We start from the raw sequence: 18,125 nt of genomic DNA, 5'->3' as shown, positions 1-18,125 counted from the left end.
ATATGGAGGAGGGGGGGGGGGGGTTGTCTATTTAAAAAAAGATGGAATTAAAAAAGAAACTAAAAAAACATTGATAATGGGACCGAATTAGTCCATAAACACCTAGAACGTTGTTCTGGGTGAGGGACGATCCTTCATCTACAGATGATGTCCGGGGAGAGTCGAGAAAACACTTATTCACTTTCGATAGTCGTCAGGTCCTGTATATATTTGCAGGTTCGGCCAACTCGAATATGTAGGGCACCTTAAACGGTTTGTCTAGTTTAGAAATCCCATTGTCATACATCCGATTAGGGAATTGTGAGTTAATATCGGGGGGGATCCTCATCTCTTGGTTAGAGTGGAGAGCGGTTACATAGAGCGTCTTTCTCTCTGGAGGACCTGACCTGTCCTATTACACATTGATATGAATGGACACTGTGTAATACCTGATTTTCCCTGTAGTGGCGCTGCAGGGAAATTAAACACTTCCACAGATTACAGCTGATCGCCGGGGATCTCCGCAGGGGGAGACTTTGTGATCGGTTTGTGTCTTCCTTTGGATCCATTCTGCTTGTCTATATCAGAGATGTTGAGTAATCAGACATGGGAAATGATTTGCTCTTTTTTTTGTTTTTTTTTGGGACTTTTGTTTTAAACAAAACGGTTTTTATTTTTGTATTGACGTTTAAAGAAGATGAGTGATGTGGGCGCACACAGTCCATAGATAACATGTCAGATGTCACATTTGTAGTTTGCACAGATTAGGATTAAGTAAACCCTGGTGATCGATGGGCTCCAAATATTTGCCCGTCCTGTTCTATCGGTTTCTATTTAAAGACTGAGGAGTTGTGACTCAGAGGGCAGGAGATAGAGGAGGGAGACGGGTCACCGCTTATCAGTCAGTGTCGCTGGTTTGCGTCTCGGCCTGTCGGAGTACAGTCGTCCCTAAACTGGGAATTGACCCCTAAAATAACAAAAAATCACCCATATGTAATTGTCCGTGAATCATCTAGAGTCACGCCAGATCTCTTGGCCTCCTGTTTGGTTAGAACCAGAGCCACAAATATGCCAGGGCCCACTTGGCTTGGGTCCTCGTATAATATGGGTAAGCATGGCATATGGTTGTCAAGCTAAGGGTGGGGTTGACAATGGGCCCGCTGCCCGCATACACCTGGAGCAGGCCCTGCTGTTAACCAAGAAATGCATAGCCATTGGAATTATTACCCGGCTTTCCGCACACCCTGATGATCTAGAATATGTATTATGTGTCAGTCTTCATAGTAGTTCTGACATTCTATTCGTGACCGTGTAGGCAGTCTTCATTAGCTTGTCAGTCGATTTTGATGGGATCCGCTCAGAATGGTGGCATGTCACTTTAAAGCCATGTGATACATGGCATTAGGATTGTGTTAGGACAGTAGTGCCACCTAGTGGCTCTATTGCTGTGAAAATCTAATGTTTTTATAAAGTATGTATGGGACGTGGTTATCTTGTGGATTTCAGAATAATAATTGTTTAATACAAAAGCAAGAAAAATTTGATCTGCGTGCGATTATTCGAGAGTGGCTCCTTTAAATATTCTCCTTTTCACTCTTTTTTTAAAGGGCTGGGATGTGTTTTTTTTCCCAGTATGGAGCACTTTGTACTTTGGGCTCCTCTTTTATGGACGTGCGTTAATGAATACTGGATGTGTAGAGATTTGTCGTCCGCCGCTCCAGCTCCACAGTCCGCGGACAGGGCCCCGGTATATGGCGTTACTTTTATTATAATGTCTCTCGCTGTTTATAAGGAGAAAATACAAAGGTTTTCTCGTACCTTAAAGACCAAGAATTTGCAATTCTGTAAGCAATTTAGAGAGGTAAGTCGCCTCGAGTCAGTTCACAGCATCTTCTACAGGGTGCTAATATTTTCTCACTGGGTCCAACACGTAAAATCTTAAAAAAATCAGTGCGAATGAAAACGAGTATGATGACGTGTAGTTCATGAAACGCGTCTGACACAGCAGAGGTGGGTTGCATGTCGGCAATTTTACATTTTTCGCAATTATATCACATTGCATCTGAGCTAGACTGGATACTATTGTAACAAACCATCAGCTGTGATAATTTCAGCCTTGGAGGTAAAAAAATAAATTAAAAATACCCACAATTCACTGACCGCAAGCAGAGATATTAAAAATGATAAGGATTTGAAATATTATTTTATTATAAATTCATCCTGCTGTCTAGTAATCCTGTTCATCCTGAGCCTCCTGGTTCAGAACTTCGGTAAAGACTGACACAGGCAGAGCAATGAGAGAGAGAGCAGCGAAAAGTACTTTTTTATATTAATGCAGCTCTAGATGTTATTCACGGACTTCGCAATGTAGGATGACAACCCCTACGGGCTGCCATTAGTAGTTGTCACCGGCACCTCATACCCAAGCAGGGTTGAACAGATGTCTGAAAATGAAGTACAGTATGGGGGAGGGGTTGATGCCGCACTTCGGTGGTTACCTGTTTAGTGCAGGGGCAGTGGGAAAAAACACGTCCAAAAACGCGTCAAAGTGCATGAAGTTTGTGAGACTTTTCGGATGCTCGTCCTTTCAATCTGCAGGGCGCTGATGGGCTTAACCGCACTGTGTGAATATACCCTAAATAATGTTGTATAAATTCTGCGCCTGTCCCTTTAAGAGTGACATGCAGTGTAAGGGTTAAGCTTGGCTGTGTAGGATTGGCACTGGATACGTCCTCACCCACCTAAGCTCCCAGCTCCTCTCCTAATAATATTAGACAGGGAACTGCGGAGGAGTAATCTCACGGCTCCCTCAGGCTGGGAAGCCTCAACACCCCAACTGTAAACCCCCCCAAATTCTGCTCCATGGGAAAAAGTCACTCTCACTCCTCCACCTGCGGAACGTTCCAAAAACTCCCTGAAATCGAGCCAAGAGCCTGGGCGGGGGGTGTCTACTACAGTGGAGCCCCCCAGAAGACCTCAGGGGTCCGCAGGAATTATACTCCATGTATATAGGACTCTGGCCCTACAATAAAAGTCACCGTTTTCCAGATATGGCACCATGTTTCATTTGGAGGCTGACAACCTGTTCTGATTTAGGGCTGTTCACAGCTGAGGGTTTGCTACAATTGTATCCGGTCTGTGACCTAAACACATCACAACTATCCTGATAGTTTGCTACAATGTATCAGTGCAGGTAAAACATCAATTTACAGAGGATTGTTTAGATGTGCAGCAAACCCTCAGCTGTGAGCAGTTTTAGGTCTATACAGGGGTTTCAGCCTCTGGATGTAAATAGGAATGTTCCAACTCACTGACAGGTAGCAGAGATCTTAAGAAAGTACACTCACATCCATTTATCCGTTTAGAGGCTAAATGATCTAAGTTTAGCCCACACACTGATAATGGGCCAACACTGATATAAGGGGGAACTCCTCCTCTCCCACCAGCTCCGGCTGTGAGCGGATGTTCACTCACTGACCAGGGACGTTCCTGCCAGGGGTGTAACTGGGAAAGACTGGGCCCCTCGCCTCCCCCAGCCTCCATTATAGATAGTGCCTCATGTAGATTGCGCCATACAGCCCCCCCCTGTAGACAGTGTCACACCCCACTTGTAGATAGTGCCCCCACCTCCACCTTTTAGACAGCGCCATATTGCCCCCTGTACATAGCACCATACAGCTCCACCTGTATATGTCACACAGCCCCCTGTAGATAGTGCCACACAGCCCTCCCCCTTGTAAATAGTGCTATACGGACCCCCTAGGAGATAGTGCCACACAGCCCCCCTTGTATATAGTGCCACTCAGCCCCCCCTTGTATATAGTGCCACAAAGCCCCCTTGTATATAGTGCCACACAGCCCTCCCCCTTGTAAATCGTGCTATACGGACCCCCTAGGAGATAGTGCCACACAGCCCCCCTTGTATATAGTGCCACAAAGCCCCCCTTGTATATAGTGCCACAAGCCCCCCCTTGTATATAGTGCCACACAGCCTCCCTTGTATATAGTGCCACAAAGCCCGCCCTTGTATATAGTGACACAAAGCCCCCCTTGTATATAGTGCCACAAGCCCCCCCTTGTATATAGTGCCACACAGCCTCCCTTGTATATAGTGCCACAAAGCCCGCCCTTGTATATAGTGCCACACAGCCCTCGCCTTGTGTATATAGTGCCACACAGCCTCCCTCCCCATTGTATATAGTGCTGCACAGCAATCCCCCCCCTGTATATTGCCACATAGCACCCCCCAAAAAATAAAATATATATTGTACGTACCTTGACCCATTCCTGTGACGGACGGAGCGCTGCACAGCCTCAGGGATGGACGTATGCGCAGACCAGTGTGATGCAGTGATGTCATCACGCCGGCCTGCACAGGGAGGCTTCCCAGCGCCTTATAGGCTGCAGGTGTGACGTGGCCTGCAGCCTATAGTATTCATTTGTATCTGTGTCCTCTGGACGCAGATACAAGTAAATGTGGCTGTCGCTGGCACCGGGGCCCCCTCCAGTGCTAGCGACGCCACCGGGCATGAGGGAACCAGTCTCGCCCGGCTCATAAATGTTAGGGGCCGGGCGGCGCGGTCCACATACTGGCGTCGCTACCGCTGTAGCTGCCATAACGGCTGCTAGCGGTGCCACAGTGCATGACTATAATGTTTAACATGAAAAGCTTGTGACGTCTATACAGCGGCATCCGTCACCCATAAACTCCCATGTAGAAGAACGTTTTTTGGGGGATCCCGTTGTATGGAATAGTGTAGACCACCGACGTGTACCGGCCCGCCGGAGGCCAAAGGTATGACATGTTCAGTGTGTACATCGGGAGCTTCTCTGGCAAACTCCTTAAACGTACTTCACAAACATGATGTGAACAGAGCCTAATCCGGCATGTTCACAGCAGCACAGAGTATTTCACAGACAAAGAGTCACTTTCTTCCAGCAGCACAAAGTGTCTCAGCAGAGGAGTGCACTGATTTTGCAGTAGGTCATAGACTGAAAATTACACAGTAGAAGGAGAATAGGTCTCCAGCAGCACAGAGTATTTTAAGACATGTGATGAGTGTGCTGATGTGATGGATCACAGAATAAGAATTACATCGTGGAAAGAATGGAGACTCTCCAGCAGTGCAGAGTATTTCAGGTGAGAAGTTTGAAGATCCTGCGGGAGGTCAGAGAACATGAGTAGCTGGTCCCCAGCAGTGCAGAGTATTTAAGGACAGTAGTGTGCTGATCTTGTGAGGGAACCCAAATAGAAAATTACTTGGAAAAAGTAAGAGATCTCCAGCAGTGCAGAGTATTTCAGGAGAGGAGTGTGCTGCTCTTGAGGGAGGTCACAGGCTGCAAATTCTATAGTGGAAGGAGCAGGATCCCTAGCAGTGCAGAGTATTTCAGGACAGGGGTATGCTGGTCTTGTGGTGGATCACAGGCAGAGAATTACATAGTGGAATAAGCTCCAGCAGTGCAGAGTATTTCAGGTGAGTGTGCTGATCTTGCGGGAGGACAGAGAACGTGAGTTACATAGTGTAAAGAGCAGGATCCCCAGCAGTGCAGAGTATTTCAGGATAAGGGTGTGCCGCTGTTGTGATGGATCACAGATAGAGAATTACATAGTGGAATGAGCAGAGGGTTCTCCAGCAGTGCAGAGTATTTCAGGAGTGTGCTGATCTTGGGGGAAGCAGTGACCTGTGCCCTTGACGACCTTAGGGCCCAATGCTATGACATTACGGAAATGTTAATAATAATAATTGGCGCCCGTCCATTGTCGGATGACAGGTTGCTGAATAGACAGGTGTGATGATGAAGCGTCAGCCTCTCGTCTCCTGCGAGCAGCAAGTTCCAGCAGGACGGCGGAGCTCCTGAACCCGCGGGATAATCTCCGGGGAGAATGGCAAATGAATGCAGAGGATTAGTGGACGGGCAAATCATGACACCAGGCGGGCAGAGCGGGGGAACCTGCTGATCCGGGGGAACAAGTCCCGTCTTGAGTTTCATTCCTGTTTTCACATCTTTTTATTGCCGCCGGTAAGTGTCGCACTCAGGGACGTCTAAAAATCCTCACACCGGGTCAGCCAATCACAATTTAGGATAACATGTAACACTGGCAGCTGAAATCTGATTGGTCGTCACGGGCAATACCGCCCTCCTGGCAGCCTCCAATGTCCAGGACGAACACCGCGAGTCGCCCTTTTCCGTCACATTTATTATATTGAGGTTTTTTGTTATATCTGCTCCTGGAAAAGCTGGGTGAAGACCGTCGTGGCACCATCATGGCCCAAATGGGGTTTTCACTCTATGAAAGTTACTTCAACTTCTCTCGTGTGCTGAGGGGGAGGATGATGGTGAATATCATGCTATTTGTCATTTATTAGCAGGCTGTAAATGGTTAACGGGTCTGGGAGCGCCTGGCGTCTTGTACATCAACACACGGGGCCGGCGGGTCACACGTGTAAACAGACATGTACATCGTATGTGACAGGATTTTCCATCCTGCAGGATTACGTCCGGAGTCCCTTCCCCCAACCGCAAAACTAGTAATGAAAGAAACGGTCGAGATGCCCCCACCCATCATCTTCTCAGTGACTGCCCCTCAACCGCCCGTGTAATATTTACTGACTGCTGCCCCGCCTTCCTCCAGTCCTCAACATGATTGATGATGAGGCTTATACTCCGGGGACTGTTACCTCAATGGGGGAGGTGTACATCAAACTGAGACCGTCACGTGAGGTCAAGGGTCACTAATCGACCTGTACCCCATGTAACATGCCAGCTACAGCCGCCCCCCCATGTAACGCGCCAGCTAGAGCTGCCCCCCATGTAACGCGCCAGCTAGAGCCGCCCCCCCATGTAACGCGCCAGCTAGAGCCGCCCCCCCCGTGAAACGCGCCAGCTACAGCCGTACCCCCGTGAAACGCGCCAGCTACAGCCGTACCCCCGTGTAACGCGCCAGCTACAGCCGTACCACCGTGAAACACGCCAGCTACAGCCGTACCACCGTGAAACACGCCAGCTACAGCCGTACCCCCGTGAAACACGCCAGCTACAGCCGTACCACCGTGAAACATGCCAGCTTTGCCAATAGCACCAAGAAACACGCCAGCACCAAACATATAAAGCTTTTTCCTCCTGGTCGTTCCATATCCCCTGGGAAGACGCACTGTTTATTGTATTAGTGTAACGTCCCCTCGGTGGATGTCTTCATTGCCCCCCCCGGCCTTGTCGCCACGTTACTCTTACACTCTATTTACAGATTCCACACGCCTGCTCTATATTTGACGGACGGGCATTTCTCAGACTGGGAGAATTCTCTGGTGTTGACGTTGGGGACGTTTTTCCCACGCTGTGCCTGGTATGAATGGAGAGGCTGCAGGTCACCACGCACCTGACACACCCGCCCGCATCCTCCACCATTCACCCGGACGCCCTGGTTTATTTCTCGCGTATGACCACGACATGTTTGTTAAATAGAGAGGACGACACTCGTCAAACAAGACCGCCGAACGGACAGAAATCTATAAGATCTATGGGGGGGGGGGGGGTATTGTTTTACTGACTGAAGGGGAATCTTGGGAAAATCGTGCAGCAGATGGAATGAAGTAAATGTAATACACAAAGGATAAGCACAGGTCACCGGGGAGAATAAACTGCAGTGAAGTACAGGGATCAAATATTTATGAAACCCCCTCCCTCCTACTCTAGTGCTCACCCAGCTTTCCCAGACTCCTGAACAGAAAATTATTTGGAAAATATGGGTGGCATTACCATACAGGAGTCAGAGAAAGCAGGATCGCAACCCCTGCAGTAGGCCATGGTGCTTGTCACGTCCGCCAATATAGACCTTAGCAAGGGTGCAACCTGCTTTCCCAGACTCCTGAAATGCAAATATAGCAAAATCCATTGCTACTTCCGATACTCGGCTTTACTAGAGCCCTGAATGGCAAATCTACCTAGTTATGCAGTTATATTAGATGTTTCGGCACGTAAGTAGGTAGACTTATTGTTCAGGATTCTGGAAAGGCTAGGTGACCACCCTTGCTGGAGGGCAGGTAGTCAAGTTATCACCCAGCTTTCCCATTGACAGAAAATAGAGGTTTAACATTCAAACAATACCATAAGAGCTTTCTTAGGGGCGATCACCCAGCTTTTCTAGAGTCTGTATGTTCGTATCATGTCATAGATCTTTTCTTTGTGTTTCCTGTAGGTGTTCACGTCACATGGACCAACCGTCATCATGCCCACCTGGTTCTGCTCCAGGGAGTGGTTCTGTTACGTGGGGCAGTTTGTTGAAGATGGGCAGGTAAGACCTGAATCTTATATCTTCTTCATATTTGGTTTAGTTGTGGCTGCATCACAGTTCCTACAAAGTGCAGCAGAGGGCGACAAAGAGCGCAGGAGGAAGCTCCTCCCAGAATATGAATTTAGTCCTGCATCCTGAGGCATGATGGGAGGAACATTTGGAATGATGATAAAGTGACTTATCAAAACTTTTAGTAGGGAATTACAATGATAATGGGCAGTTCTTATAGACTTTAATGAATTTTTCAGACGCGAATGCCTGTGTGAAGCAGGGAGTCGGTGATAGTAAAGTAAAAAAAACAAAAACGTCGTCAATGTACCTTAGGCTATATGCTGGGTTATAGGAAATTTTCGTTGCCTTGGAATGCCCCCCTCCTCCTATATTTATGACGATCTTACGAATGGTCATCGCTGACATATAAGAATGTATCAGCGTCTAGATATCTCTATAAAAGGACAGGAAGTCGTTGAGGCCTGATTGGTGTCCTGACCCCGAGCCCTGCTGTTCCTCAGCTTTTGTACAGTGTCCCATTCTCTCGCCCCGGCGTGATAAGGACGGTCTGTCAGCTGGCCAGAAATAACAGGGTCCCCATAACGCAGCCTGGGAACCGGCGAGCAGGGTGCGAGGGGTCAGCCTGACTCATGTCACCCCGTCGTCTGCCTACAAGGGGTCGCGTTTTTACACTGGAGCGTCACGTCTGCGGGGATATCTACAGCTCTCTTGGGGCAGTCGGTGAAACCATTGTTGGCTTGACGTCCATATTTTGGAATAGAATTGAGCGCACGTCTACGCTGTATCTGGTCACTCCCACAAACCGAAATCTTTAAAAGGAAAGCGTGATATCCAAATCTTATGCATTTATGCGACACATATAGGAGCCATTTTTGGTGCAACTTTTTCTAAATCCCCCCCCCCACCCCCTTAATGACGCTGTTAGGATTGTACGGAGTAGTGACTGTCTATGGGAATAACACAGGGTATCCCAGCAGCTGTATCCCAGCCCTCATCCGACTACTGATGTGGTTACCCCCCCTCCCCTGGATTACTGGGACTCAAGTGGGCGTCTGTTATTTTCTTGGCATCAGGGCGAGGAAATGTAATTTGAGTTTTATCAGAGAAATATTAGGTTCAGGTTTATAGAAACGGTTTATAAACCGACACAAGATATTCCCACGCGAGGCGACTGGTGTTCAGAGCGCGCCCACGGTCCGATTGTACCCTCACATTGTCTTACGGAGATTTTGAGCCTGGGGGCGGGGGTGAATCAGTTTCCAACAATTTTTTTTATTTCTGCCTGAATATCCAGTTTGGTGGTGAACTCTGTGACCCGGTTTTTAGTAATTGGCCATAACTTGTGCCAAAAAAACACAAGAAAACCTGTGCAGACCTAATACTTCTCACAGCTGAGGGTTTGTTACAATTGTATCCAGTATTAAAAATCCTCTGTAAGCTAAACAGACTGATACATTTTACCTGAACTGATACATTGTAGCAAACTAACCATAAAATATTTCTAGGTTTGCCACTTATAAGAAGAAAATTCTGCTGTTACTGTGAAGAAATTGTGGATTTATAGAATGAGGGTCGTGAGAATAGAGGCAGCACATCTCTCATCCCCCTCATCACCCCCATCATTATCTGTGTTTATTACCCTGACGTCTCAGTGTGTCAGTACATTATTTCATTAGTGACATCATTTCTTTGCCTTTTTTGTTTTCAGGGGACTCCGGAAGATCTGCTCTTCTTCTATGATCACCTTCGGAAAGGTGGCGGAGTACATCGTGTGGATGAATGCCTCCTGCAGTATCGCTACCACCAACACGCGGCAACACATTCTGTAACAGAGTGAGTGTATCATATACTGTACATACAGTGATCTCTCTATATTGCTCTATAGTGTATATGTATTGTCCTCTGGTGTATATATAGTATAGCACTCTGCGGGCTGTATATATAGTATAGCGCTATGCGGGCTGTATATATAGTATAGCGCTATGCGGGCTGTATATATAGTATAGCGCTCTACTGGCTGTATATATAGTATAGTGCTCTGCAGGCTGTATATATAGTATAGCGCTCTACTGGCTGTATATATAGTATAGCGCTATGCGGGCTGTATATATAGTATAGCGCTCTGCGGGCTGTATATATAGTATAGCACTCTGCGGGCTGTATATATAGTATAGCGCTATGCGGGCTGTATATATAGTATAGCACTCTGCGGGCTGTATATATAGTATAGCACTCTGCGGGCTGTATATATAGTATAGCGCTATGCGGGCTGTATATATAGTATAGCGCTCTACTGGCTGTATATATAGTATAGTGCTCTGCAGGCTGTATATATAGTATAGCGCTCTACTGGCTGTATATATAGTATAGCACTCTGCGGGCTGTATATATAGTATAGCGCTATGCGGGCTGTATATATAGTATAGTACTCTGCGGGCTGTATATATAGTATAGCGCTATGCGGGCTGTATATATAGTATAGTGCTCTACTGGCTGTATATATAGTATAGTGCTCTGCAGGCTGTATATATAGTATAGCGCTCTACTGGCTGTATACATAGTATATTACTATGTGGGCTGTATATATAGTATATTTCTCTGCGGGCTGTATATATAGTATATTTCTCTGCGGGCTGTATATATAGTATAGCGCTCTACGGGCTGTATATATAGTATATTACTATGCGGGCTGTATATATAGTATAGCGCTATGCGGGCTGTATATATAGTATAGCACTCTACGGGCTGTATATATAGTATAGCGCTATGCGGGCTGTATATATAGTATAGCGCTATGCGGGCTGTATATATAGTATATTACTATGCGGGCTGTATATATAGTATAGCGCTATGCGGGCTGTATATATAGTATAGCACTCTACGGGCTGTATATATAGTATAGCGCTATGCGGGCTGTATATATAGTATAGCGCTCTACTGGCTGTATATATAGTATAGTGCTCTGCAGGCTGTATATATAGTATAGCGCTCTACTGGCTGTATATATAGTATAGCACTCTGCGGGCTGTATATATAGTATAGCGCTATGCGGGCTGTATATATAGTATAGTACTCTGCGGGCTGTATATATAGTATAGCGCTATGCGGGCTGTATATATAGTATAGTGCTCTACTGGCTGTATATATAGTATAGTGCTCTGCAGGCTGTATATATAGTATAGCGCTCTACTGGCTGTATACATAGTATATTACTATGTGGGCTGTATATATAGTATATTTCTCTGCGGGCTGTATATATAGTATATTTCTCTGCGGGCTGTATATATAGTATAGCGCTCTACGGGCTGTATATATAGTATATTACTATGCGGGCTGTATATATAGTATAGCGCTATGCGGGCTGTATATATAGTATAGCACTCTACGGGCTGTATATATAGTATAGCGCTATGCGGGCTGTATATATAGTATAGCGCTATGCGGGCTGTATATATAGTATATTACTATGCGGGCTGTATATATAGTATAGCGCTATGCGGGCTGTATATATAGTATAGCACTCTACGGGCTGTATATATAGTATAGCGCTATGCGGGCTGTATATATAGTATATTTCTCTGCGGGCTGTATATATAGTATAGCGCTATGCGGGCTGTATATATAGTATATTACTATGCGTGCTGTATATATAGTATAGCGCTATGCGGGCTGTATATATAGTATAGCGCTATGCGGGCTGTATATATAGTATAGCGCTATGCGGGCTGTATATATAGTATATTACTATGCGGGCTGTATATATAGTATAGCGCTATGCGGGCTGTATATATAGTATAGCACTCTACGGGCTGTATATATAGTATAGCGCTATGCGGGCTGTATATATAGTATATTTCTCTGCGGGCTGTATATATAGTATAGCGCTATGCGGGCTGTATATATAGTATATTACTATGCGTGCTGTATATATAGTATAGCGCTATGCGGGCTGTATATATAGTATAGCGCTATGCGGGCTGTATATATAGTATAGCACTCTGCGGGCTGTATATATAATATAGCGCTATGCGGGCTGTATATATAGTATAGCGCTATACGGGCTGTATATATAGTATATTACTATGCGGGCTGTATATATAGTATAGCGCTATGCGGGCTGTATATATAGTATAGCGCTATGCGGGCTGTATATATATAGTATAGCGCTCTGCAGGCAGTATATATAGTATATTACTATGCGGGCTGTATATATAGTATCTTACTATGCGGGCTGTATATATAGTATAGCGCTATGCGGGCTGTATATATAGTATAGCGCTATGCGGGCTGTATATATAGTATAGCACTCTGCGGGCTGTATATATAGTATAGCGCTATGCGGGCTGTATATATAGTATAGCGCTATGCGGGCTGTATATATAGTATAGCGCTATGCGGGCTGTATATATAGTATATTACTATGCGGGCTGTATATATAGTATAGCGCTATGCGGGCTGTATATATATAGTATAGCGCTCTGCAGGCAGTATATATAGTATATTACTATGCGGGCTGTATATATAGTATCTTACTATGCGGGCTGTATATATAGTATAGCGCTCTGCAGGCACTGTATATAGTATATTACTCTGCGGGCTGTGTGTGTGTGTGTATATATATATATATATATATATATATATATATATATATAGTATAGTGTTCTGTGCGCTGTATACAGTATATACTGTGTATTGGTTGCCCCCTATAGTATGTCTATGGCACTATATATATATATATATATATATACATACACACGCACGCACACCGGTCTTTGATGACTTTGTATACGTTTCTGTTCTTCGGCGCACCTTCCCTCCGGTCTCGGCAGGATCCGGACAGTAGCTGTGTAACCGCCATCGTGAGCTCCACACATCGCACTTCACGCGTCCGACCCTCCGGGAGCAGCCCCGGCCTCATACAAGACTCTGCTCTACTGCCAAGTACAACATCCTGCTCAGGGAGAGGGCGGGCGAGACGTGATGTTGTCCTAAAATCAATCCTTTCATTTTCTGGGGTGTATCCGCTCCCCAACCCTCACAGCAGACCTGTCGCTGTAAAACAGCAGCTCCAGCACGTGTTACCACCCAGCTGTCCTACACTCATTGCATTGATACTTCCCTGGTAGGAAATCTGGGTGGCACCATCTGTGGGATATTGAGCTGGATTATCTGATATTCCAGATTATCGGATGACAATAGAGGAGTGAGGTTCCAGATTATCAGATGACAATAGAGGAGTGAGGTTCCAGATTATCAGGCAGTGTGCTGCTGGATTATCAGATTTTTTGCTGTTTTTATCTTTGAGATGGCTTTGTATTAGGATTATCAGTGTTTGACACATTGTATACAGTATATAGACATGGCACGGGCAGAGGTGGTGTAGAGGGCGCCGTCCGCAGGTCATCCTCATTGGGGGATGGAGCTGTATCGCGTTCAGCATGTTAAGGCGTAATCTGGCGCGTCACCGGAGATCAGCATCTTTGATGGATATTAGGAGAACAGTGCTGGGGGCACTTTCACATCGCGCCTACCGCGTCACATGACTCTGCGAAATGCTGCCTCATGTTAACTCATTCAGTGCCGATCAAATCTAAAGTCTACTGCTTCTGTAGTACTACAAGTTCCAGCATCCTGTATTAGAAGTGACTTTTCCCCTGCTCTCTGGAGGGCTGCACCACAGCAATGCCAGTGACCCGTCCTCAGTCCCAGGCGTCCTGCAGTCCCTGTTGAGTCCCGGGATTGTCTTATCTCCCAGTGGTGCTATGGGAGTATAACCTCCAGCATGTACCGCCCGTGTTGAGCCGGCACACTAGTACTTGTAGTCCTACGGCAGGTGGATGGGTCTTAGTCCCCCCCCCACACTTTATGTATTACTTATGTGAGGTTGGGGTTGATCCTGCACAGTCCTATCACTCGATCAGCGTCCTCCTGTGACTGATGATGATGATCGTCTCTATTGGACGTTTGTTTAGTGACGACGTCTGCTGTTCTGCATAATACCAGCGAAAACAACAAATAAATCTCACACCAGAAGAAGGGACCGCAAATGTGACACCGAACATCTGGTCCGCAGCCACCGGTCCAGGAACGATGACGTCATCACCCGACATCATTCATGGGATTTATTAGGATGTTTTGGACACGGGCAGGAGTCTCACCAACACCGACTATTGCTGCCACGCGTGACCTGAATCCTATAAAGGACGGGATCATTCATCTGTCAGATACTCAATGGCTCCGTCCTCCCCAAACTATCTTCTAATTGGGACTTGCTTGCTTGGCATTGCCAATGTGAGTCCAAGGGGAGCCATAGGCGGGCAGAGATCTCACCCGCGTACATAGTCTGTGGGACATCTGATTCTATGAGGCAAGGAAAGGACTGAAATATCACAAAGATTCCTGGAAATTGTTGATGTTTTTCGCTGATCTGCTAGTGTTTTTCTTAAAGGTCCAATACATAAGGTGGTGGCAGGAGAATTTTCCTAAAGGTCTAAAACATGAGATGGTGGCAGGACTTGATTTTACATAAGGTGGTGGCAGGACTTGATTTTACATAAGGTGGTGGCAGGACTTGATTTTACATAAGGCGGTGGCAGGACTTGATTTTACATCAGATGGTGGCAGGGCTTGATTTTACATAAGGTGGTGGCAGGACTTGATTTTACATAAGGTGGTGGCAGGACTTGATTTTACATAAGGTGGTGGCAGGACTTGAATTTACATAAGATGGTGGCAGGACTTGATTTTACATAAGGTGGTGGCAGGACTTGATTTTACATAAGGTGGTGGCAGGACTTGATTTTACATAAGATGGTGGCAGGACTTGATTTTACATAAGGTGGCGGCAGGACTTTTTTTGCACATCAGATGGCGGCAGGACTTTTTTTGCACATCAGATGGCGCCAGGACTTTTTTTGCACATCAGATGGCGGCAGGACTTTTTTTGCACATCAGATGGCGGCAGGACTTTTTTTGCACATCAGATGGCGGCAGGACACTTTCTGAAAGGTTTAACACATAAGATGGCGGCAGGACTTTTTGAGCAACCAGTGATCTTTGTATGAAGGTCATCCATGTTGGTGTAGATAGAAGTGCTCTTGAGATAAACCAACTCATCCAATCTCTATCTCCCCCACGTATTAGGATTTGAGTTGTCTGATGGCACCCATGGCGGGAGTCCACCGGAGCTAGTCATAGACAATCGATCATCATTGTCCAGCCACCAGCTATGACTCCCCTCCCTAACACACACAATAGGCTTATCTGTATTTGGATATGGCACCTCTGATCTCCTGGAGAACCAATAGGATTGGGCATGTGAAGATCACACCTGTGGATCTTGGCGACCTGTCCGGCTGTGTTGCCCTATATAACATATGACGTGGAAGATGCCCGAGTGCCGCCTCACCAGAGTCAGCCGCGTCTCATTTGCTGTTTGCTCTTACACAATCCTTCTCTTCCTTCAGGGAAAAGTGACGGAGGTGCACAGAGTCAAATGAGGAGAAGGTCGATAGTACACGCTGCTTCACTGCTGGAGAATTCGGCACAGTGTCACCTGTCTGATCATCCAGCACATTCCGAACCAACAGGCTGGTTCTGAGGTCTGGATGGTTTTCCTCTTTCCTATAAAGTTTACTCGTTCTGCAACGACAAGTTCTGTAACGTCTGATATACTTTAAGCATCAAGTCCTCTGCTTGCAGTCAGTGGCTAAAAATAAACCTGACCTAGTCCTGCTTACACATCAGCTGTGGAAGGAGGTTTAATACACTGTAACAAGCCATACACCAAGGTAAGCGGCATACGGTCAATTCAATAAATGAATGTTGCTAGTCACTGACCGCAAGTAGAGATATTGAAAACCATTCATTCACCAATTTTGACTTGATGTGGTCTACAATCCCCCCCCTCCAGAGCAGGGGTTGGGTATGGAGAAGCCCTTAGACCTGGCGCAGAGCTTGGCAGGGGACCACCTTCAGCGGGACGGCAGTGATACTTCCTACTGCTACCTGGACGCGGCAGGTTCCCACACTGATATAGAAGCCTGCGAGGCGTCTTCCATGTACTCGCTGCTTGTTCATACTCCTCGGTCTGCACCTGTCCTGGCTCTGACTATGGGAACCTGTTCCCCCAGCTTTCCCTACAATCACAGGTACCAGCCCGGGGGTGGGGAGACTAGTAGCGCGCTAATGTTCCTGGCACCGCACATGTCGCAGAGGAGGATTCTGGGTGTGTGCCTGGAGCCGCATCTTACCTGCTGCAAGGTGAACTTTGTGGTCGGAAGCTACCCCCCCCCCAATATGTATTCGGGACAATCACTGATTTCAGAGCAGGTGGTATATAAATCACATCCGCAGCCACCGCTGAGTGGAGTCCATTGTTAGGAGGGCCCCCGGGGGGTGGCGTGTGGCACCGGGACGATACTCTGACTACTGTGGGAATTTCATCAAATGAACCGTTCCAAAGAGAGTGAGATTAGAAAAACATAGCGGCTTATTTCAAGGAACTATGGACTCCTGTCCATAGACTGTGTCTGGTATTGCAGTATGGAATTGACAGGGACTGGGCTGCAATACCAGATTCAGCCTGTGGACAAGTGGCGCTGTTTCTGGAAGAAAGCGTCTACTCTAATCTAATCTCCCTAGGGGAGATTCTAGGTCAGACATCTGTGTAATAGTGGGAGCAATTACATCCTCTAAATGGCCTCCAAAGTGTTAATCAGGGCCCGAGAAGAAGCAAAGCCCCCTTCCTTTTTAGAAATATGGCCCTACTATGGGTCATGTGACCCGTCTCGGCTCTGCTGAATGTCAAGGTTTTGTATAATGAAAAGTTCTTCTATTCTTCGTCTTTCGATTCTACTGCATTTTTAAGGACCCTGCTTGCTGTCAGCCATTGGAAATAAGTCTGTCTTCATTGAACCCTTTGGAGCAGTATTTTGGGACAGTCCAGGACCTCCATATAATATATATAATTGTGGTGGTTCATGATTAGGTCACGGTTCCCTGTCCGTATGGGGCTCTCTGATGTAACCTGTGCGTGCTCTCATGGACTGAGTCAGCATCAGACTCCCCCGGGGCTGCGATCTCAGGAGTTCTGTTTATGGGAGAATCTTTTCTCGTAGTTTCTCATTCTGATAAATGCGGACGGGGCAGGATTGACGTTACTGACGGGGCAGTATATATGTTACTGATGGGGCAATATTGACGTTACTGAATACACAAGACCTGTCATCCCTGATAAAAGGGGCCGGGTCCCCTTTTATTAAAGGGGAACTCCAGGCAGAAATGATCTGGTGACATGTCAGAGATGTAGAGTGAAGGGGCTGCAGTCATTAGACTAGTTTCACCGCTGGTCCCTGCAGTCAGACACATAGAATAACATATATACCCGTATACAGCACCCACACTGTATCAATATACTGTACACATACAGCACCCACCACAGTGCCTATATAATATACATACAGCGCCCACCACAGTGCTTATATCATATACATACAGCGCCCACCACAGTGCCTATATAATATACATACAGCGCCCACCACAGTGCCTATATAATATACATACATAGACAGCACCCATACAGTACCGATATAGTATACAATACATACAGAGCACATATACAGGCCCCATACATTACCGATCTACAGTACATGCACAGCACCCATGCAATACCCATACACAGCACCTACACAGTACCCATACTATACATGGACAGCACCAATACAGTACATACACATCACATATACCTACTCGTTGTACAGTACACACTCGGTATACAGTACATATACAGCACCCACTCGGTATACGGTACATATACAGCACCCACTCGGTATACAGTACA

At 46.4% G+C, this 18,125-nt stretch overlaps 1 protein-coding gene across 6 annotated transcripts in view; it reads left to right on the top strand.

The window, feature by feature from the left end:
• The window catches only part of QTGAL (queuosine-tRNA galactosyltransferase), a 232,251-nt gene that overhangs the window by 195,104 nt on the left and 19,022 nt on the right, over window positions 1–18,125 (top strand). For 4 of the 6 annotated variants that reach the window (XM_075845905.1, XM_075845906.1, XM_075845907.1 and 1 more), the window contains 2 exons: window positions 8,177–8,272; window positions 9,993–10,117. In XM_075845905.1, coding sequence (XP_075702020.1) covers window positions 8,177–8,272; window positions 9,993–10,117 — 221 coding nt within the window. Of the gene's footprint in view, window positions 1–1,645; window positions 1,841–5,777; window positions 6,001–8,176; window positions 8,273–9,992; window positions 10,118–18,125 lie in introns of those variants that run through there. The other 2 variants (XM_075845908.1, XM_075845910.1) reach the window with 2 other exon arrangements.

This window comes from Rhinoderma darwinii, chromosome 13 (assembly GCF_050947455.1).
Source record: "Rhinoderma darwinii isolate aRhiDar2 chromosome 13, aRhiDar2.hap1, whole genome shotgun sequence".
NCBI lineage: Eukaryota > Metazoa > Chordata > Amphibia > Anura > Rhinodermatidae > Rhinoderma > Rhinoderma darwinii.
The sequence above is the reverse complement of the archived record's forward strand: the minus strand, read 5'-3'. Positions and strand labels throughout refer to the sequence as shown.